At 37.1% G+C, this 23767-nt stretch overlaps 1 protein-coding gene across 3 annotated transcripts in view; it reads left to right on the top strand.

Moving 5' to 3' along the window:
• The window catches only part of TRAPPC9 (trafficking protein particle complex subunit 9), a 1063197-nt gene that overhangs the window by 67396 nt on the left and 972034 nt on the right, over nt 1-23767 (top strand). For all 3 annotated transcript variants that reach the window (XM_069081231.1, XM_069081230.1, XM_069081232.1), the window contains 2 exons: nt 6387-6508; nt 9526-9651. In XM_069081231.1, the coding sequence (XP_068937332.1) occupies nt 6387-6508; nt 9526-9651 (248 nt within the window). The remainder of the gene's footprint in view (nt 1-6386; nt 6509-9525; nt 9652-23767) is intronic.

Here is a 23767-nt window from a genome sequence, read left to right on the forward strand (position 1 = left end):
AACTAAATAAACACGTGTTAGTATTCTCATTGAATCCTTGAATCCCTGTGGGTCTATTTCAGACCTTTCAATTCTTTTGGATAGGACCCTGAAGTTAAGGGTGGGAAAGAAAAGAAAAGTAATATAAGTGTTTCATAGAAGAAAGAACTCATTTCCTTTCCTCTTTTATATAGCATTTTCTGCTTTTCCACCATCTGTTAATTTTAGAATTCTATTAAAAAACACCATCACTTCTGTCTAGCACAATTTGGACTGAATTCGATCTGTTTTATGCCCAGAATTCCAATGCCTTTGAGGTATAGATTTTTCTCTCATTATATTGAGTTAGTGTCAGACTTAGATGACTGTGATTTCTAGGTTTCCTTCCATTTTTACATCTGGAATTGGCTATAGTTTAGTTTTTTTCCTGTATTTTTTGAGTTTATTGAGATTATGGAGAAAGATTTCAGATTTTTAAAATGTTGCAGTATAGTGTAGCTGGAAAAAACAGAAGATCCATATTCTAGTTGTATCTCTATATTCCTTATTAATTGTATGACCCTGAGTAAGTCTTTTTAACTTATAGTCCTTAGTGACCTCTTCAGTAAAATGGGGATAATTCCAATCCTTTTTCTGAAGCTTCAGTGACATAGGGGATGTAAAATTACTTTGTAAGTCATAAAGAGCTGTATAAGCATAAGTTAATTCATTATATCAGGTTTTTTAGAAATTTGGCAAGATTGCTTTTTTAAAAAAATTTCTGACAAGGTTAGATATATTTAGATACTTATTTTTAAAAATTAATATTTCTCTGACAATTATTTCACTACCTCTTTCTTATATAGATAGTTCCCAACCCAAAGTTGATTCTATAAAACCATGACATTAATCAGGCATTAGTCAGTAAGCATTTATTAAGTACCTACTCTGTGCTGGGCATTGTACTAAGAACTGAGAATACAAAAAAAGAGGTAAAGGATAGTCCCTGCTTACAAAGAGCTCACAATCTAATGAACTGGTGTTAGAGTACAGTACCATGGAAACATTATTAGAAAGAGAAGGTATAGAAGGAGGAGAATAAGAAATTGGGGGAGAGTTAGCAAGAAAAGGGTTATTATTCTATTGTGATATACCTGGATTACAGCAAGGAATTTGATAAAATCTCCCATAACATTATTGTGGGCTGTATAGAAGTACATTTAGGTAGATTGAGAAGCAGTTAGATAACCAGATCAAAAAAGTAATAGTTTATGGATCATGTCACTCTGGAGGAAGGTCCCACAGATCCCAGGGATCTTTCACTGTTCTATTCAACGTTCTCATTCATTCATTCATTCATTCATTCATTCATTCATTCATTCATTCATTCATTCAAAAAGCATTTATTAAGTGATTTCTAGGTGCTGGATGAAAGCTCAGATAGCATATCTATCAAATTTATTGTTCCTAGTAAGCTGTATTTAAGATGTACTTAAGATAGTGGATGACAGATTGGGATCTAAAAAGATCTGAACAGACTGGAATGATAGAATGATTTTAATAGGATAAAATTAAATAGAGGTGAGTATGTAGTTATGCACTTCAGTTAAAAAAAAAGTTGCACATTGAAGGATTGGAGAGAGTTGCCTAGATGACTGTTCATATAAAAAGACAAAGTTTTTGGGGACCGATTACTTAATATAACTTAATAGTGTTGCATGGTAGCCAATGGTTTTCTGTGTGTACGCTCTTAGGTTGCATTTGTAGCAGTATGGTACATAGAAAAGAGAGGTGTTAGTCTCATTATACTCTGTCTTGGGCGGACCACATATAGAATAAAGTTTCCAGTTTTCATGACCACATTTTATAAAACACAGGGACAAGGAGGGTAACTAAGGGTAGTGAAGATTGTGAAAGGACCAGAAGCTTTTTGTGGATCAATTAAAAGTATTGGATTTATCTTAGTGAGAAGGGTAATAGCATGGGAACATGTTTTCTCTCTTCAAATATTTGAAGAGTTATCATATAGAAGAGGAATTAGTTGTTCTCCTTGACCCCAGAGAATAAATGAAGTCCTTTCTGATCTGCTTAGCTGCTAGTGCCTTTCCCCATAATTGCCTTGTGTCAATTTTGGTTTAACTGTATATGTACATACTATTTCCTGATGGACTTTAAGCTCCTTGAGGCAAGGGCTGTTTAATTTTTGTCTTTGTATCCTTGAATACCTAGCACCTAATAGGGGTTTAATAAATGCTTATTGATTGATTGTTTGGATTAGCATATGACCAATAGGTAAAGACTATGGGAAGGCTGATTTTAACTTTAAAGAATCATGTCCTAATTAGAATTGTTGAAGAAGAGAATGAAATGTCTTAGGAGTTTGTATGTTTACCAAGGGCCCTTTTGACTTGGCAGTTCTTTGATTCTAAGAGTGGAGGGGGAAAGTAAGTATGAGAAGAATAAACACTGCAACATTACATTGGGTTTAGTTTTAAAGTCTTAATGAAGATGTGGGATATGCTCATATATCGTTTTATCTCCCTTTTTTTTTCTTCTGTGTTTATGTGTATTTAAAATGTTGTTTTGCAGGGTTTTATGCCTCGTTATTGAACATTGCCTCAGGGTCTAATATTTAGGGATAGGGATTAGATCTTATGTGATTCCATTGGCATAGATAGAACCCTCTTGATGAGGAAATCTATTCCACCAGTATAAGTCAGCACATTTCCTGCAATTTATAGTCTTAGACAGTAGCTTGGATAACTGAGAGGTTTGGTGATTTTGCCTTGGGTCTCACAGCCAGTAAGTCTCAGAGATGGGACTTGAACTCAGGTCTTCCTGGTTTGTAGACCAATTCTCTGTCCACTATGCTTGGCTGCATCTGCCTGGTGTTTTTATTCCTAATAAAATCCTTCATAAACCTTTGTATGTTTTTATTTTTATATTTTTCCTTCAGGACTTAGCTGGTACAATATTTTGTCATCCCCATCCATTTTCTTCTCTAGCCTAAACAGCTACAATTCATTTACTCTTTTCTCTAGGACTAATTTCTCTCTTGTTCTCATTATTTTGTGCTAGTCCTCTATATTCTAGTTAGTATATTTGAATCTTAAACCAAACCAAAACAAAAAACCAGAAACAAAAAAAAACCATGGATACCAAGAAAGAATATTTAGCAAATGTAGAGAGATGTTAGGGCAGAATTACTTCATATTGAGGTTTGGCAAGCAGTATGTTCCTGTAATAGGCCAGGTAGAGGATATGTAGTGAACTAGATCAGAAGTTAGGAAATTAATAGACATTGCCTCAAAAAAAACTGAGACTTGGAATAGAACTTAGCTTAAAAGGCCAAGGTCTCACACTGCATCTGGGGCCATTGTCAGTCGTCTTGACCTGTGTCTTGCTACAGGACTCTGATGACACAGAAGGAGAGAATGAGGCTGATGATTTTGCATAACTTTGCCTTATTTAAATCCAATTCACTTGCAAGTCAGGACATCACTGTGGTGATGTCCTTGGTCCTCTTTGAGGACCAGGGCTATAGGGTTACATAGGCTTTGGTTTCCTCATCTGTAAAATAAGTGAAGGTAGACTAAATCAGAGATATCAGACTCGAGGCTAAACTTCAAAGTAAGGGCCAAAACCTATTGAAGTGTAATTGGGTAATATTTAAGAAAATTAAAAAATACAACAGACCATAGATGATATTAACATGTGGTTTTATAAGTCAGTATGTGGCAGCGGGGGTCCTTATGTAAGGATTTGTAACACCTGCTTCTATTTGTTTCACACCACTAGGCTAGATGATCTTGAAGGTCCCTTCTAGTACTAACATTCTTTTCTCTCTGTTCCTGTATTTCAGGGTGTTCTTCCTAGTGTTACTTATATACTTAATGAACATAGTCTCTTAGCATTTCAACCAGTTGACCCACCTGGGGTACCATATGGATAAATGATTGCCATGGATGGTCCCATTTCTTTGCTCACTAGACTAGAGAAAGGCATAGCATTTACATAGTTCTTTCTCGTTCTCTGTTCTTCTCTATCTTTTGTCTTTCTTTTAGAGTCTGCTTCATTTTTCTCAACTTCTGTTTTCTTTCTTTCCTTCTTTTTAAAGCAAGCTGGATTAAGTAACTTGCTCAAGGTTACACGGCCAGTTATTTTTGTGTGGGTGCCGAGTATCTGAGGCTGGAACCGATCCCAGGTCTCCTGAAGCTGGGGCCGGAGCTCTTACTGCGCCACCTGGCTGCCCCTGTTTTATTTCCTCTCTGTCCTTGGTGCTCTCCTATCCAATCCTTTTTTTTTCCTTTCCCTTAACCTATGGTTTTGACCTGTCCCTGGTTTAGCCCTGAAAGTCAGCACTCTGGACTAAATAGGTACCTTACTCCTGAGTGTGTTATTGAATGGCATTGGAAGCCATATAAGTTGAGACAGATTTCCTCTATTGCTTATACTTGTCTACATGACCTATTATTCTTATTACTTAGTGAAATTAAATTGATCTGACATGATTTTCTTTATACATCTATTTTGATTATTATCCTTCTATAGATTGTACTGTTCTAGGTTAATTTTCCAGGACTTTTTTATAATATCTGCCCAGATATTGAAGTTAAAATCATCATTGACTGATTTCTATTTACTAGTGACTTCCTCTCTTTTAAAAAAGAGGCACTGCAGTTTATTCTTTGATAGTCTTAAGGAACTCTGTCTTTGTGGAATTCTTTAGAACACAATTACCTAACATTTTTGGGGGCTTATGGGCCATTTGGATTAGGCAGAAGACCCCATGGAACATCTCTATCATCATGTGTTCCTGAAGAAGAATCTTCAATAACACTTCTTTCCCACTTCCCCCAAAGTCCAGGACAGAGCAACTGCACATCCTAGACAATGTTTGGAAATTGCACTCCCTTACTATTATTGTCCACTGCTGAGTTGACATAGCAAAATAAATGCCTCAGTGCCATGGAGAGTAGAATATGAAAAGTAACATTAAAGTATTCCTCATCAAGGTCATCCACCTTTGTGTTTGCCTTAGGCTGCTTCTGGTGTTCACATCATAACAGCTGATAGGAGGAATTGAGCTGCTTTGAGACATCAGTAGGACAATGCCTATATTTTGTTCAATATTGTTAATTCGTGCTAGAAAGAAAAGTTTTATGTTTGTCATATGAGAGATATGAATAATGTAAAGTAAAACAAGCTCTTGTGGATCACCAGAGTTCCCAGGACAGTAGAGAAATACTACTTCAAAAGATTAGCTAATGGCCCTGCAAGTAGCATTTTAAAATTTAAGTACCAGAAGAGCATGCCTTTGGAGTCCCTGTGAAGTTTTAAAAAAGAAATCGTCTACCCTTTTCTCCTCTTTCTCCCCTCACTCCCCTCCCCACCCCCATTTTTCAGGCTTTTCCCACTAAGGCCATTTGGCAGGATCCAGGAAGAATTATCTTGGGGAAAGGAAGACATGATTATAATTAGAAAAACCAGAATTCCTGCTAAGTTAAGTTGGGCCAAAGATTACCAGGGTACCATAGCCAAAGAGTGAAGTGGGAAATGGAATATGTAGGAATGATTTCAATGCTGGAAAAGGCATTTGAAAGTAAAAACACTACAAAAGGGAGGAGTGGTAGGTACTCTTCTGTTCTCTTGTGGCTTCCCTATCCATAATGGCATTCTTTTATGGTGGAGATATGCTAGTTATGACTCCCTCTTCCACTGAGAGCTTGCCATAGTATCCAGCAACCTTCCCTAATGTAGCGTGACATTCCATTCTCTTACTACTAGTGGATCTCTTCCTGCTTGAGCCTGGTTTAACTGTTTCACAAAGTCATAAAGGAGAAAAAAATCCCAGTGAATAAATAGCCTTTTTTTTTTCATTGTCATGTGTTAGTGTGGTCTTTCCTTCCTCACTTAAGTGGTATATGCATGTGTACTACATTTTCTTTGATCCTCTTTTGCTTTATGTGACTGAAAAATTTAAATATTTTGCTGCTACTTTTTGTTAAATGTATATGAAGTTGGCAAAATTGCAAGGAAACTTATGTAAAATTCAACCTACAGATGTTGATTGCATGTAGTATGGCCTTAGGTTATTGAGAGCTATAAGAATAGGATGAAGCATGATGGTTTTGTCATTATCTTAAGGAGCATTTAAGTTAGCTGTTGTAAGTGTCTTACCTCCATTAATGAATTTCATGTATATTAATAGGGATGAAAACTTCCTCTGAATTATTGTTAATTCATTGGCTTTGATGGTAAAACATTATTTTAAAGAGATTTGGGTCACTAAAATTTGTAAAAGATTTTGAAATTTCTGTCAGATGTGATAAAAGCTAATCATATTTGTACCATCAGCTTTTAATAATAATGATGGTAGTAAACAGAAAAATTGTGACACTGCTATTTCTTTTCCTTCCTTTCCACAGGTGCTCTTACCACGAATGGCATAAATGCAGACACCAGTACAGAAATAGGACGTGCCAAGAACTGTCTTAGCCCTGAAGACATCATTGATAAATATAAAGAAGCAATTTCTTATTATAGCAAGGTGATTTCATGTAATAGAAAATTTTTCATTTAATCATACCATTTCAGACAGAAACTTAGACTTGACATGGTATGATACTGTATTTCCACTTTAAAAAAAAGTCAGTTTTGTTTTTATGTTATATCTGTGTATCAGTCCCTTGAATTTGTACATTTATACATTTTCAGAACACAGTTTACATTCAGTGTCTTACTTTACATTCGCAACAGTTTTGCAAATTAGGCAAGGGTAGTTGGTATTAGCTATTTTGTAAGTCTCTTGAGAGCACATCTTATCTATACTTTGTATTCCTTCTAGTACCTAGCTCACTTAGGTGATTAATAAGAGTTTGCTTTTGCTGTTATACACATTTCTTTTTTTTTTTTTTTAAAGCAATTGGGATTAAGTAACTTGCTCAAGGTTACACTGCCAGTTATTTTTGTGTGGGTGCGGAGTATCTGAGGCCGGAAGCAATCCCAGGTCTCCCGAGGCTGGGGCCAGCACTCTTAGTCACCGCGCCACCTGGCCGCCCCTAAGCAATTGGGGTTAAGTAACTTGCTCAAGGTTATACAGCCAGTTATTTTGTGTGGGTGTTAAGTATTTGAGTCTGAACCGATCCCAGGTCTCCTAACTCTGGGGCCGGTGCTCTTACTCACTGCACCACCTGGCTGCCCTTATATACATTTCTTTCTTTTTCTTTTGGAGGCAAGGCAATTGGGGTTAAGTGACTTGCCCAAGATCACACAGCTAGTAAATGTGCTAAGTGTTTGAGGTTGAATTTGAACTCAGGTCCTCCAGACTCCAGGGCTGGTGCTCTATTCACTGCACCACCTAGCTGCTCCTATACATTTCATAGATGAGAAACTGAGATAGAGAACTTAAGCTGCTCATCAAAATTTCATACACTTAGTGATAGAACTGGGATTGGAATCCATGTCTCTGAATGTTTAGTACAATACTCTTTAACAATATACTGGAGTCTGGAAAACCAAAATAAAACAAAATACCTGCTATCAAATAACAAGTTCTGTCAAGCTGTGTTTCCAAACTGTGTTGTGGATAACCTTGGAGTTCCATAGTTTTGAATAGAGGTCCTATGAAAATTTTAGCTATAAAGATTTATTTTCTAACATTTCAGAAGATTCATGATTTCTTTGGTGTGTATGTTCCCTTTTTAAAAAATTTCCTTTCTTGATGTAGATTATGACCCTACCTTACCTAAATAGGTAGCAGTTAACCTTCTGGTGCTAACTTTATTTGCACTTAGCTTGACTGGTCCTTGGACAATGCCATCTGGTCCTTTCCAGTGTCATTAGAGGACTTGATAGAGCTTCAGCTCATTGACATAGTCTTGAGAACCCAAGGTTACCTTGGTGCTACAATTTTGCTTCAGAGGAAGCATTTAGCAGAGGTCTCTTCTACCTATTAAATTCTGTGATTGTCAAGCATTACATAAGTGAGTTGGTAGTGTTATAGTTTAAAAAAGAATTTGACCATGGCTTCTAACCTTGGATTCTTCTAAATTGACAATTTTCAGTTCTTTTCTGATATCTTGGCCCAATTTTGACAAGTGCCTTTTTTGTCATTGCTTATGTAATTTTTTTTGTGTGATCAGTTGATAACAGGAAAGTGGTGATGGGGAGGGAGGAAAACTCAGATGACTTACATTCTCACTTTGATAGAAACCATCTTAAGTCCTTTGAAGGAAAATGAAATCCGTTAATATTTGTGGTATTATTCTGACCAAACATTTTGAAATTGTATTATTAAATCGGCATAAAAGTTGATTGATTTTTGGTTTATGTATTGGTAGTCATTTAAGTATTAATAGTTAGATTTTTCAATGATATTTTTTAATAAGATGTATAAAAATTCAAATTCTATTTACATTAAATATGTTGAAAAGGGAGGAAAAATGGGCAGAATTGCCCTTTGTAGCACTCTGATCATGAATTTTTTCTCAGCTTTATACATTATAAAGTAATTGAATGGGAAAGATGACCAAATTATATCTTTACTTCCTAAGTTATAAATGATTTAGCTACAGTTAGCCCCTGTCTTGTAGACATTCATTACTAGACAGGACACATAGTTTTTATTTATTTATTTGGGTCCCCACCTGTGATTTCATCATTGTAAGGGATGCCTAATAAGGAAATACTCTCCACCAGTGAAATCAGCAATTGTCCTGCTGCTTATTGTTTTAGAAAGTTTGACCAGGGCACTGCCATATTGTAACTTGCCAAGTTTACACAGCAAATATGTCAAAATTTGTACTTGACCCCAAGTCTTCCTGATCTAAGACGTACGCTCTATCCACTGTGATGTGCTGCCACTCAAACTGCATAGTGGATTTGATAATTACTTGTTTTTAACAAGTTACCATGGATAAGTCGCTGCCTGTCTCTGAACCTCATTTTTCTTGTCTGGAAAATGCAGATGATACTTACTCTGTGACAGAGCCAGGTCTGGAGTCCAGGGCTTCTGGCTGGTGTCCTCTCCTTTAGAGCCTCTTGCCCTTTTTATGGAAACAACACTGGACCCTTAGAACCAGGAGAACCAGTGAATTCCACCTCTGACATTTCCTAGCTGGGTGACTGTGGGCTAGGGAACTTCCCTGAGTCTTAATTTCCATACTTATAAAAAAAATGGATTGTTAGACGTCTACTACCTACTTCTTTTTTTTAAATTTTAATAATTTTTTTTTTTTGCTTTTTGGAGGGCAGTTGGGGTTAAGTGACTTCCCAAGGTCACACGGCTATTTTTTTGTGTTAAGTGTCTACTACCTACTTCTTAGGGCTGTTGCAAGGAAGGTACTTTTCAAACATCCAAGTACTATAAAAATATGAACAATGATGATAATGGTATTTTATAACTTGATTAATCTTCCACTGTTCAATCATAATAACCCAATTTTAGACTGACCGAAGAGAATTGGCTTGTCTTATTGAGCAGAATTGGTGGTTTTAAAGTCTGAAAGGTCAGAAGTTTTTTTTATTTATTAGAATTTTTTTAAGATTCTCTCTCATGTCCTTCAGTATAAGAATGCTGGTGTAATTGAGTTGGAAGCTTGTGTCAAAGCAGTGAGAGTCCTTGCAATTCAGAAGAGGAGCATGGAAGCATCAGAATTTCTTCAGAATGCTGTTTATATCAACCTTCGCCAGGTAATGGTATCTGTGATCCTCCATTGTTAGTTAACCATATACAATTAAAATGATTCCAAGGCTAAGCTGGAGTAGTATTTATACTTTGTCCATACTCCAAATACTGATACACTTAATGTTCATTGTTGTCTTTCAGCATTTGATTTGGCTTAGTTAAAGCCAATGAAGTTATAATTAAAAAAATGAAGCCATCAATTGTTAGATGCAATTTAAAGTGTTTAATTTATTGTGACTTGACATTTACAATATTTAAAAAAGAATTCTTTGTGACTGTTGCTTTCTATACTAGGATTGTTTCCTGATTTTTCTTCTTCTTACCCTAAATTTTAATAAGCCCTTCCAACAAAGAAAAGCAGTTCAGCAAAATTCACTGATAAATTGATTGAATCTGACAGCATGTACAAATATTCCTTTCCTGTAGTCCCTTACTTCTCTTTCGAGAAGAGTGTGCTGAGTTCCATCATATGTTCACTGACCAAGATTGATCATTGAAATGAATCTGAGTTTGTTTGCCTTTTAGTGTTGTTTACCTTTTCATTATTTTAGTCATTGCAATTCAGTTCTCTTTTATTTTCTTATTTTAATCTTAATCAGTTTATACGAGCCTTCCCATGTTTCTATGAATGAGTATTATAGAGCATTATACATTAGTTCCTGTACCATAATTTATTTAGCCTTTCCTCAATAAATTGATGCCTGCTTTGTTTCCAGATTTTTTTATGCTAAAAAAAACTTTTTTGATATGTCTATATCTTCTCTGTCTCTATCTGTGTTGCCATAGTTGTTCAGTTGTGTCCAACTCTTTATGAACCCATTTTAGGTTTTCTTGGCAAAGATACTAGAGTAGTTTCCCATTTCCTTCTCTATTTTCTCCCATTTTCTAGATGAGATGACTGAGGCAAACACGATTAAGTGACTTGCCCAGGTTCACACAGCTAGTATATATCTGAGGCTGAATTTGAGCTCTGGAAAATTAGTCTTCTGGATTCCAGGGCAGCCACTCTATCCACTGTGCCACCTAGCTGCTCCATTTCTATAATATTTACATATACGATACCTTTCTTTCTCTTTTTGACCTTCTTGCCTTATATGCTCAGTAGAGGAATTGCCAAAGGATAAGAATTCTTTAGGAATTCTTTTCTTGCTTAATTCCAAAATGTCTTCCAGAATGGTTAGAAATGATGCAAAATACAAAAAGTACATAATAATGTGTGAGTCTGTTAGGTTTCTAGTATTTAATTTCTAGAATTCAACATGTGATGTCGTCCTTTTAAAATATTTAATTGACTAATTGAATGAGAATAAGGATTTGTTTAATGAAATTTTCTTTAGTAAGTTGATAATCATGTTAAATTCAGAATCAGAAGACATTGAACTTATTTATAGATTAAAAAAACCAGAGGGGTTCAGTAATTTATCTAGGATCCTAACTAGAATGCATGTCTCCATCTTGCTCTCAGCATTAGAGAGGGCCAACAAAAATAAAGCCTGTCAGATATTTAGACCCTGAAATAAAATATGATTATTTTCAAGATAGTTTTTTTTTTTAATTTTTAAGCAATCGGGGTTAAGTAACTTGCTCAAGGTTACACGGCCAGTTATTTCTGGGTGTGGTGCTGAGTGTCCGAGCCCGGGATTCGATCTCCAGGTCTTCTCAACACTGAAGCCGGTGCTCTTATTTGCTGTGCTACCTGGCCGCCCCCAAGATAGTTTTTTGATTTTGTTTCTGACATTGGAAAGTTTGGGTGGCATACTAGAAAGATCTTAGGACTTTAGAAAACTTTGGTTCATCCTAGTTCCAACATTGAATTTAGATATCATTTAATAGGGATAACTTTGCAGTCTTATTATACATGAGTTAAAAAAATCAGCTGTTCAAATAGAGACTGAGGTAGACATGCTAGATAATAGTTAATATAAAAATACTGGGGGAGTTATGGGAGTGCTTAGGGCCTACAAAGGCAAGATAGCTCAACACTGTGAAGAGTAGTGGCCAAAGAAAGGTAATTTGATTAAATTCACAGAATTATAGTTAGGGTCCAGACTAAGGGAGGTGATAGATCCATTGTTCTCTGCTCTAGTCAGACCTTCTGGAATATTACATTCATTGTTGGCTACTGGATTTTAGAAAGGACTATATAGCTTTTTATTTAAGGTTTAGCTGTTAAGTTCCCACAACTCAGGGTTTTCAAACAGAGCCTAGATTGTCGGGGATGTTTTTGAATAGATTCCTGCTCAGGTAGTGGTTGGACTGGATGACCTCTGAAGTCCCTTGTATCGGTGAGTCTATAATTTGCCAGTGACTCAGTCAGTCAGCAATCATTTATTAAGTGCTTACTATATGCAAGACATTGTGCTAAGACCAGAGAAACAAAAGGAGAGCAAAAACACCCCCTGTCATTGGGGAGCTTATTTTCTATTCAGGGAGACGACCTGTATAAATCAGGACATACAAGATGAATGCAGAGAAGATGGAAGGTAATCTTAGAGGGAAGAAACTAGCACCTGCAGTGACCAAGAACTACCTCCTGGAAGAGATGACATTTGAGCTGAATCTCGAGGGAAGCCAGGGCTTCTAATAGGCAAAGGTTAGAAAGGGAGAGCATTGTGTGGGTAATGACCAGTGTAAAGTCCTGGAGACCAGATGGCGTGTCCTGCCTGAGGACACACTAGGCCAGTGTGGCTGAATTGTAGAATGTATGGAGGGGAGGAGAACATACTAAAATTGGAAAGGTTGAAAGGGACAGATTGTACAGAGCTTTAAATGTCAAACAAAACACTTTATATTCAACCCTGGAGATAATAAGGAGCCAGTGGAATTTGTTGTGTAGAGGTATGACACTTTAAGATCTATACTTTAAGAAGATCACTTTGGTAGGTAACTGTGTGTGGGATGGATTGGAATGGGGTGAGATGAGGCTGGAAGATCAATCAGAAGGTCATTGCAACAGTCCAGGTGAGAGATAATGGGGGCTTGAACTAGAGTAGTGTTTTTGTGAGTGGAATGAAGAATTATGTGAGAGATGTTGGAGAGAGGACATGGTAAGATTTGACAACTGAGTAGATACGCAGAATGAGTGACAGTGAGGAGTGGAGGATGGTGTTGAGGTTGTAACCCTGGGTGACTGGAAGGAAGCTAGCTCTATCAATGTCCTACTTGGGCAAGTTCAGGAGAGGGGAGGTCATTCATGAAAGATAAAGTCATGAAAGTGAAGAGCTGATAGCTCTTAGTAAATATTTTAACTTATTTTGAACATTAGCCAAGCCATAATGTTGGACCATGAGCTTTGCTTTGAATATTAGTTGACTGCTCAATTGCTGTGTTCAGAAACCTTTAAACTAGTGCGAAGACACCATTTTTTGGACTCTTTCTTTGTAGGACCTAGAGCATCTTCTTTTCTCTAGTTTAGAGATAATATTTGGGAGATATTCTAAGATTTTTGAAGAATGAGATACCACAAAAGCTCTAAAATTATTAATATTTTTTTGGCAGACGAGTGCCACCTGTCTGTGAAAAAAGAGTAAAATAAGGTGTGCACATTTTCTTGATGAATCCAATACCGCCTTTTCTTATTGGATTCAGCACTTACCCTATATAATTAAATGCTTTTCAAACTTTTAATAACTATTTACTTTTAAAAGAATTTGCTTCAGTATGGAATCAAGCACTTTTTGGCCAACTAAAAGAACTGAGTCCAGGTGGAGGGAACAGCTTGATCTGGTCAGAGTCTAACAGTCTGAGTCAGCCAAGAGTCGGTGGAAGTATCAGTGGAATGCATGACTATTGCTCTCTCTAAATGAAACTATACCGAAGTTTGCATTTCCCAAATAAGTCACACGCCACTGTAGTCTTAATTTATAGGTACAGTTCAAAGAGTTTGGTGAGTGGATCTGAATAGCAATTGCTTAAGTCCCAGGAGAGCCAGGGTATAGGAAAGCATGTTTGGCTTAGCCAGTGTTAACCAGTATTCTGGTTTTTAATCATGACTTCCTTTTGCTGTCTTGCTAGTTGTGTCTATTTCAGTGTTTGCTGAGTGACACTAGCCTCCCTTTGTAGGTGTTCTCACTTCATTGAAGCTAGCGTGGAAGACAAGCTTCCAGGAACAGAGGACATGATGTTATTTTGTGGTAAATTCTGCTACTGGAAGGAACCATGGCTAGTCTTGTAGGCATGTGGTTTAATAGCATAGAAATTATTTGATCTCTTGTTTTCATGTGCTATATTAGAGAAGTACAAACCAAAGTGTTTAAATAAAACAAAAGATATAGAGATTGTTACCAAGGGCAAGAGGGATTAGGAAGTGGGCCCTGCTTCACCCTCTCAATATCATTTTGTAGGTAAGGCAGGCATTTTACCTTGGTAGAGTTTTGAAACAGACCCAAATTTGTTTGACTTCCTTTTGTCTTCTTTTCTTTCTTTTCAAAGGATCAAGCCTCATATATTATACTGGGCTAGTGATCTGAAAAATTGATTCATAGTAATCTGTTAGTCTTCTCAAGAGTATTGTACAATAATACCTAATTTATTTGGTTACTTATTTGGCAAACTCAACTATCAGTAACTCAATCAGTAAACATTTATTAAGCATGTGCTATGTGCCACGCACTGTGCTAAGTGCTGGGGATACAAAAAGAGGCAAAAGACAGTCCCTGCCCTCAAGGAAGTTATAAGCTAATAGGGGAGACAGCAATGCAAACAAATACATGCAAACAAGTAATAAACAAGAAAGATGGGAAATAATTAACAGAGTGAAGGTGCTGGAATTAAGAAGGCTTGGGGAAGACTTCTTGTAGAAGGTGGTATTTCAGTTGGGACTAAAAAGAAGCTAAAAATGTTATGTGTTAGAGTAGAGAAGTAAGAGCATTCTGGGCATGGTAGACATCCTGGAGAGAAGGCCTGGACCTGAGAGATGGAGTGTCTTGTTCATGGAACAGCCAGGAGGCCAGTGTTACTTGATCAAAGAGCCTGTTTCAGGACTGGAAATGTAGGAGGCAGCTGGGTTATGTAAGGCTTTGAATGCCAAACAGAACATTCTCTTTGATTCTGGAGATGATAGGGAGCCACTGGACTTTACTGAGTGATGTGATTAAGCCTGTGCTTTAGGAAAACCACTTTAGTAGCTGAATGGAGGATGGATTAATGTGGGGAGAGACTTGAGACAGGCAGACTCACCAGCAGGCTATTGCAGTGATCAAGGTGTGAAGTGATGAGTGTATGCACCAGAGTTTCAGGTACCAGAGGAAAGAAAGAGGCATATTCGGGAGATGTCACAAAGTTCCTGAAATCAAAAGGCCTTGGCAGCAGTTTGGATATGGGGAGTGAGAGATGGTGGGGAATTGAGGATGGCACCTAGGTTGCAAGCCTGAGAGACTGGTAGGATGGAGGTGCCTTTGACAGTTACAGTAATCCCCTATGCAGTTGTTGGGTTAGGAAGAAAGACATTCGTTTGAACTTCCAAAATAGATCATGGTATTTAGAGCTCCAAGGGACCCTAGCAGTTATCTGGCCCAACACCCTCCTTTTACAGAGGAAGAAACTGAGGTTTCTTGCCTAGGGTCTTACTGTAGTAAGTGGCAAAGGCAGAATTTGAACTCAGATCTTTTGAGTCCAAACCTGATGTTTTTCCTTTCATATCATAGCTTTTTGTCACAAATTCCATGTTTCTAACTCAGAAGATAGTTTCTTCGACCTTCCTTATAAGCTTATTTATGTTTATTTTAGACACAATTCAAATATGCTTATTTATTATGACAGCAACTAGAATCAGAGCATTAGGTATCAGTAGGGAAACTGCTAGAGGCAGTTCCACTGAGGGTAACTCTCAGACTTGTCATTTTATAAACCCTTGAGGTCAGGGGCAGTATTGTTTTTCTCCTCTGTACCCTCACTACCTGTACATAGATACTTAATGAGTGCTTGCTGAATTGAATTTATTGAAGAAATGACTCCTGGATAGGGAGAACAAAGACCACAGAAATTGTGGCAGCCTCTGGGGGATCAAGAAGCACTAAAGAATTTAACAGCCCTTGAGGGTATTGTTATTTAAAAGCAACTTCAGTAAGTATATGCACAATGATATCTCAGAGTTACCTAGAAAAAATACAATCTTTTGCCTTGAGAAATTGCATAGTGTAGTGTATAGAACTGGTCTAGAAGCCAGGAAAACCAAGGTTGGAGGCTGTGGGTGCCACCCTCTCCCCCCCCCCCCCAAGTCACTTAACTTCTAAGTTCTCTTGTGCCTCTCTTTAGTAAGTCAGTCAGTCATTCAACAAATATTTGTTAAGGACTCATTCTGTGCTAAGCACTGAGGATATAAGAAAGGCCTGCAGTCCCTGCCTTCATGGAGCTCACAACCTAATGTGGGAGACAGCATACAAACAACTGTTTATGTAGAAGACAGATACAGGGTAAGTTGGAGATAATGTCTGATGGAAGGGACTAGTGTTAAGGGGGGGCCAAGAAAGGCATCTTGGAGCAGGCAGGATTTTAGTTGAGACTGGAAGGAAGCCAGAGAGATGAAGAAAGAGACCACCACAGACATGGGGGACTGCTAGGGAAAATGCCAGGAATTGTGAATGAGGTGTCTTGTTTGAGGGACAATGAAAAACCAGGGTCACTTGATCATAGAATATGTAGAGAAGAGTATGGTGTAAAAAAACAAACCCAAAACCCAAACCCCCAAACTGGAAAGGTAGGAAGGACCACATTTTGAAGGTTATTGAAAACAAAAAAGAGAATTTTATATTTTATCCTGTAGGTGCCATTGGAGTCATCTCAGTGAGGTCAGGAGGGTCTTCATTAGGGTGGTGGTAATGTCAGAAGGTGAAAATATGAGAGATGTGAAGCTAGGATTGACGAGACTTGGCAGTTAAATGCAGAGAAGGTGCCAGTGTGGATGTGAGAGGGAGTTTCCTCATCAGGAAGTTCTCTAGTTCAGTTAAATTACTGGGCCAGCCTCTAAACCTACCCTCTAATCTCTGTCTTAGAAGACAGAGGAATAGAAATATGCATTATGATTTAGAATGTTTTCTGTCTAGGTGAAATTAAAAGAAAAAAAATTGGCACTTAAATGGGGAAACAATTACCTGGAAAGTTCGTTTATTAATAATGCTGGAGACTGAGGAGATGCCTGTTTCCTTTGAAAACTTAAAAGTTCTTTATAAACTATGCCAAAAGTCTTAATTCAATTTTAATCCATTAAAGATTTTTGGGGGGCGGCTAGGTGGCTCAGTGAATAGAGCACCGGCCCTGGAGTCAGGAGGACCTGAGTTCAAACCTGGCCTCAGACACTTAATACAAAAGCTAGCCACATGACCTTGGGCAAGTCACTTAACCCCAATTGCCCCTCCAAAAAAAAAAAGCAAAAAAGCAAAAAAAAGATTTTTGGGATGCTTCATATAAATGCTAGCTGCTACTATTTTTATGCTTAAAATGATATATTATTTCTATTTATACATATTTATAATATGTTATATTATAAATAATATAAATACACTTGCAAAATTCTTAACCATTGCAAAAGATTTTCTCAGTGTTATGTTATTTCATTCTTACTGTAACCTCTTGAGCCAAACATCATACAAGTGTTATCTGTTTCAGAGTCATGCATGGGTCATGAGACCTGCAACTTGAACCCATGTATTCTGACATTAAGGCTAGTACTCTTTTTCATTACACAAGGCATCTAAACCTTTTTTTTATTTTAAAAGAGAACACTTAAAGCAAACAATAAAAAGCTAACAGAATTTCAGGCAGCATGCTATCTGTATGAGGGAGGTATTTTGCAGCAGATGCACCTTCTCTGTGAGCCTTGCAGATCATTACCTTAAGTGACTTGCTATGCACGTCTGATCTTAGAGGGTGGCCTTATTTAAGGACTAGAATTGCCTTTTGAAATTAGCATCAAAACTCTTGGCATGCTGTGAAGTTGTTTTCATGTGTAGGTGTACGACTGCATTTATTGTATAAAAATAATATGTTTCCATTTGCAATATGTGGGCTGTTTTCTGGTACTAGTTTTCTAATACATTTCTTCTGTTACATTTCACCAACACTAGATGTCAGTAGTGAAATGCTATAGCAGATGGGTATCTTTGGTTTCTATACTGTATTTGACTATAAAACTGAAATTCAGCTTAACAGTGTTTCAGTTTTCCCAGCAAGATTCTCTTCTCTGGTTGGCTTATTTTACTGTATGCTTGCCAGATAAACAGGCAGGAAAATAATGAGTTCTGATGGGACTGAATAATAAAAAGAAAGAGGGAAGTGACTTTCTGAAATAGAACATGCTTTTGATTCTTGATCAAGTCTGCTCTTTTATAGAAATGCATTCTTTTTATTTGAGAACAAAATTTTGACTTTTTTATTCCAGTGATGACTTGATTAATAGACTAGAAATTTGGACAAGAAATGTAATGATTTAGCATTATAGGTTTCTTTACTTTAGGTCTTTGCTTACAAAAATTCGAACTTATAAAATGATAGCAACATCTTAATTTACTTGTGTTTCAAAATTATTTTTCAGTTTGTAGAAGAATTCACGGCAGGTGTTCTTTAAATAACAGGCTCCCCTAGAGCTCTGAAAACATTTAACAGACTCATAGATTTTTAGGTATTAGTAGTCTTTTATGCCACTTCTTGTGTATAAATCATTGTTGATAACATGCTATACCCAGCATACACCTGTTATGTGTATTTCTGTTGTCCCTTGGGTTATTTGTAATTTTAATAACCCTGAGAATTAATTGTAGTATTCCATGATTCACAAACATCTGGCATCATCAGAAGTATATTGGGGATTAAGGAACAAGCACTTTGTAATCATTAGGAGCCCTCTGTAGTTCTCCACTTGTGATTTATTTCCATTTCTTCTTATCAGTTCTCCGCCCAGTTTGTTGTATCATTTGTCTAATAAATACATGTTGACAAAGTAGTTTGCTAAGTTGCCTTTATAGCTGCATTATATAGTCTGACCAATATTGTTTTTCATCCACTTTGTTTTATCTGTGTAAATGGTTAGATTGATTTCACTCACATTACTATCAATTTCACTGAGGAGATTTTTTTAGTGTTCTGGGACTTATTGGAGTTAGTACAATGTCATCTGCAAATGAAGGGATTTTTGAGAATCACAGAACTGATGAGAATACTTCTTTTGTTGGAATTTTCCATAGCACATTACCCATGAGGTAGGTAGGGGCAACTACCTTTAGGCAAATATGTGTCATCATTATTGATATCAGTTCTCAGCAGATTTTAATTTTCTTGTGGGAGACTTTGTCTGGGTCTCCAAGTATTCATTCTATTTTATTTTTTACCATGTCAAATGCTTTAAAAAAAATGAGTTAACACAGAGGATTCTGGGAAAATGGCAGAGTAGGTCAGACAATTCCAAGCTCCCCAGATTGTCTCCACAAACAAGACAAAATAGTGCCTCACAGTGAGCATAAAGCAGCAAAAATAAACAAGAGTTGAAACAGAAGAGTGGTCCTTCAGGGACAACTGGAGAAGGTCCAGAGAAAGATCCCAGGATGGAGTTTCGGCCCCAGTGAAGTGTAAACACCTCTAGGCTAGCTCCCCTGAAACAGCAAGCTACAACCTTAGGGGGCAGCTGGGATGGGAGTAAGCCTGGAACAGAGCCTTAGGAATTTTCACCTCCCGGACAGTGTTGGGCATTGGGTGTGTGAATGGGAGAAGATTGAGGGAGCCTCTGCTGAAAAGGGATGCTAGACCCAGCTGTGCTGCTGAGATGCTTGGAAGGGGAAAGGAGTGAAGAGGTTGGGCCCAAGACAAAGCTCAAAAAATAACAGCAAGAAGGACCTCTGGCAAGAGGCCAGAGGCACCATCCCCCACACCCCAGGATTAGAGGTGATTATAATAAGCTGCTAAAAATTAAAAAAACAAAAAGTTGGCAAAGGAGAAAGAACCCAACCATATAGACAGTTATTATGGGAATAGAGAAGACCAGGGTTCATCCTTAGAGGAGGATACTGAAGCAATAAAAGTCTCTCCAGCCCTGAAGAGTAACATCAGATGGTCACCTGCCCCAAAAGAAAAGGAGATCCAGAATCTTAAGGAAGAAAATGACTTCTTGAAAATTAGAATTGGGCAAGGGGAAGCCATTGAATTAAGAGACCAAGAAATAATAAAATGATATGTGAAGAATGAAAAAATAGAAGGGAATGTGAAACATCTCATAAGAAAAACAACTTATAAAGGAAGATGCAATCTACCTTCAGAGGAACAGATGACAAGTGGAAATAAATATAATATTGTCTTATATGTGTTTGAGTGTTTATGTGTATATGTGTGTTTATTTATGGGTATGTGTGTGTGTGTGTGTGTATACATCTGTGCTTAATTGTAGCCTTCGGGTGGTAGGAGGAGGAAGGGGGAAAATAAAGTCAAAAGTGCATAGCAGAGGACAAAAGAAAACATACAAGGATGCAGAGATGGACAGCTTTGAAAATAATGCGTAGTATTCATTATATAGATTTTCTTGAAATGGAAGTTTATTGCTTTATATTGAATCCTCTCTTATGTTCTGCTGTATACATGTCAATGTTTTTTCTTTTCTTTTTTATATCTGAATTTAAAATAAATTTTAAAACTTAAAAAAAACCTGGAAAAAAGTAAACAATAAACAGAATGGAATCCTTTTTTTTTTTTTAAACCCATCAGTAGTTGTGTGATTGTAAAGATGTGTTTCACTATAAAATGTTATCTGTGGAAAGGTGCATTTTTCCTTCTTAGATTTTCAACAAAACTATGCTTTCTTTGTGCAAAGTCCATTTTCATATGCCTGGAACATAGTAGACACTTAATAAATGCTTATTGAATGACTTTTGTAGAAATGAAAAAGTAGATTTGCATACCTGTTAGTTGTATGTATATATTTTTTAGGTTACCTTTGGTGGTGGTGGTGGGGTTAAAGACTGGTTTCTTTTTTGCTTTTTGGAATCTTTGCTGTTTTGAAATATCTTGAGAATCAGGGCTTAAGTGCTTTAGAAATACTGTTTAATCTACAGAATAAATTTCTTTTGTATGTATTTGGCCAGATAGAGTTAATCTTCCTATATATGTTGTCTTTAGTAAATCAAGCAGTGAGGTGATAGAGTTCAAGTAGGGTGGTTGATAATGAGAAATGATGTAAAAGTTATTGCCAAGGATTTTTACTACTGGAAAAATAGTGGACTGATAGAGAGAATGAGAATCACCTGGGTGTGGTGGTACATACCTGTTGGAAATGGGATTGGTTGAAGCTTCTGTGCCACTCAGGAGTGGGAGTAGGTTTGTGTGCAGCCCCTGTATCACCAGAGAGAGAATGAGAATCAACAAATGGACAGTGGCACATATGTACCTCTGAGATACTAAAAGAATGAAAGGAAGGCCCCCAGTGCATTGAATGGAATTGGTGTGGAGTTTTTATGGCTAACATGGATGAGAGTTGCACAGAAAGAGGAGTAGGGATTTTATGATCTGCATTGGTAGAAGGAATCTTCAAGTCAGAAGGGATCTGACAGGTTATGCAGTTTAAGCCCAAGTTATAATATGAGTTCTCTCAAAGTTTCCTTGATCATAGCTCTGCTAAAAGACATCTAGTGATGGTGAACTCACAACCCTTTAATGCAGGGCTTTACAGGAAAATATCAATTGAATAAAAGGTATTTATATGTAAAAGCATTTACCACCATTACTTAGGTGGCACTTAGGTATAATTAGATGAGGAGTAGAGGACCCAGGTAATCCAGGACAATAATTTAATATTTCTCTACACTACTGGAATTTATAAAGTTTACTAGACTGGGAGTTGGTAGACCTGGGCTTTGATCCAGGTTCTACCAGCACTGTGGAGCCTTGGTTCCATCACTTGGCTCTCTCCTTCTGCCAGTTTTTTTCATATGGAAGAAAAAAGGGGGAAGGGGTTAGAGTTGATGATTTCTTAGTTCCCTTCCATTTCTCTCAGAAACTTCTATAAATAAAACATTCTATGAGACACTTCTGTAAATTAAAAAAAAAACCTACAGAGGTGTTTTAGAGATAGAAAATTTCTTAGGGTAGTTAACAGGTATTTTTATGACTTTTAGGGGAAAATATGCCTGGTGCCTTGCCTCTTGGTTCTCGCAATAGAGCCAACTTTTGGATAGGAGGCAATGAAACTCTTGCCGAGAGAGAGGAAGAGAGAGAGAACAAAGAAACTGCTGGCTGAGTGAGAAAGCTAGGGATGGGGACATGACTTCTTGCTGGGGAAGAGAAGTTTAAAGGGAAGCAGTCATAGAAAGGACTTTCCCTTCCTAAAGAAAAAAAAATCAAAGCTACTGGCAGCTTATAGATAAGCAAACGTGGAGGGACTTTAATGTCAGCCTAGTCTTTGAAGACAAGTTAGAAAGAGCCAGGCACAAGCCCCAGGAGGGTTTTGACACAAAATTAAGTAGGTAAATGAAAGGAGTCTAGTCTCCTTTTGCAGCTGAGTACAGGATAAGAGGAAAATATCTTGAATTAAAGGAAAAGTTAAGGGTTGGTAAATAAGATGCAATAGCACATTTTAGGGATTTATGACTTTAAGTTTATTCTGGAAATGTTATTTGATTTACTAGTTATTTAAGTTAAGCAGATAAAAAATTAGACATCTAATTATAAGAGTCTCATCACATACATCTACATATAGGTTATGTCTTGTTGCTTAGATCTTGTGATCATGGGCAAGTCACTTAACCTTTAGGTTAATACTCTAAGTAATGGGTGGGGACTTGAGGCCACATGTGGCCCTCTAGGTCCTCAAACAAATCTTGTTCTGTGAAGTTTAGATTCAATCAAAGGGCTACATTTTGTTCTATGAAGTATGGATTCAGTCAGTGGGCCGCACTTGAGGACCTAAAGGGCCACATGTGGCCTTGAGGCCACAGGTTCCCCACCCCTGGTCTAGGACAGTAAGCTACAGAGGAGTTGCTGAACTATGTCAGTGAAAGGAATTTATACTGTGGAGTCTTTCCTATAAGAAAAAATATGAAATCACATTTCTCTTCAGAACAAAATCCCACACTCCTTTGAGAATTGAATTGATGAAACTCAAGAATAAAGTCATAGCAGAAGTCAGAAGAAAATGGGCTAATATGTTCTATAAAATTTTTTAGCATCTTAATACTGAAATGTGTTTTTCAGGTTAACCCTGAATTAACTAGAAAATTTCATGAACCAGAATCCCCTATTTTCTAAACATTTTGACTAATATTTGCCTCTGTAGCGCATCTAGTGAATTATTTTAAACAACTTAAAATTTTCATTCTGCAACAGCTGAAACAATTTTTAAATTCCAAGTAGATTACTTCCCTACAATCCAATTTGGAGGCTACTAGGTACAGGTAACAGGCCAAAGTCTGTTATTAAAAGATAAATGGCATCCAGTGAACTGAATTATTTGCTATATTGTTAAGCAGAATTAGAGATGGAGTTTGAATTCACTTTGCAGGCTATTTCTACTATAGTTGAAATTAAATAAAGAATCATAGAATGCATCAAGTGTAAGGAACCTTGGAACATAAGATTAGAGCTGGAAGGGTCTTAGAGAACATATAATCCAATCCCTTCATAGTACAGATTAGAGTACTAAGGAAGGTTGACATGATTTGCTTAAGGTCAGATTGAAAATTATTGACAGAATCAGGCCTAGAACCCAAGTCTTCTGATTCTAAGTTCAGAATTCTTTCTACTATGTCATTATAATATATTTTATTGTGAGGTAGACTCCCCTCCCTTTACTTAAAATGAGTTAATTTTATTTTTTTTAAATTTTTTGCTTTTTGGAGGGGGGAGGGTAGGGCAATTGGGGTTAAGTGACTTGCCCAAGGTCACACGGCTAGTTTATTATTGTGTCAAGTGCCTGAGGCCGGATCGGAACCCAGGTCCTCCTGACTCCAGGGTCCGTGCTCTTCTCACTGAGTCACCTAGCTGCCCCTAAATGAGTTAATTTTAGTATGTATATGATTAAGTGACTAACATTCTAAGGAAAATGACAAATTCTGGAGGGAATGTGAAAAAATAGGTACAATAATGCACTATCGGTGGAGTTTTGAACTGATCCAACTATTCTGGAGAACAATTTGGAACTATGCCCAA

The sequence above is a fragment of the Petaurus breviceps genome, unplaced genomic scaffold, assembly GCF_028583685.1.
Source record: "Petaurus breviceps papuanus isolate PSGF00001 unplaced genomic scaffold, PetGlider_PUasm1.0 98, whole genome shotgun sequence".
NCBI lineage: Eukaryota > Metazoa > Chordata > Mammalia > Diprotodontia > Petauridae > Petaurus > Petaurus breviceps.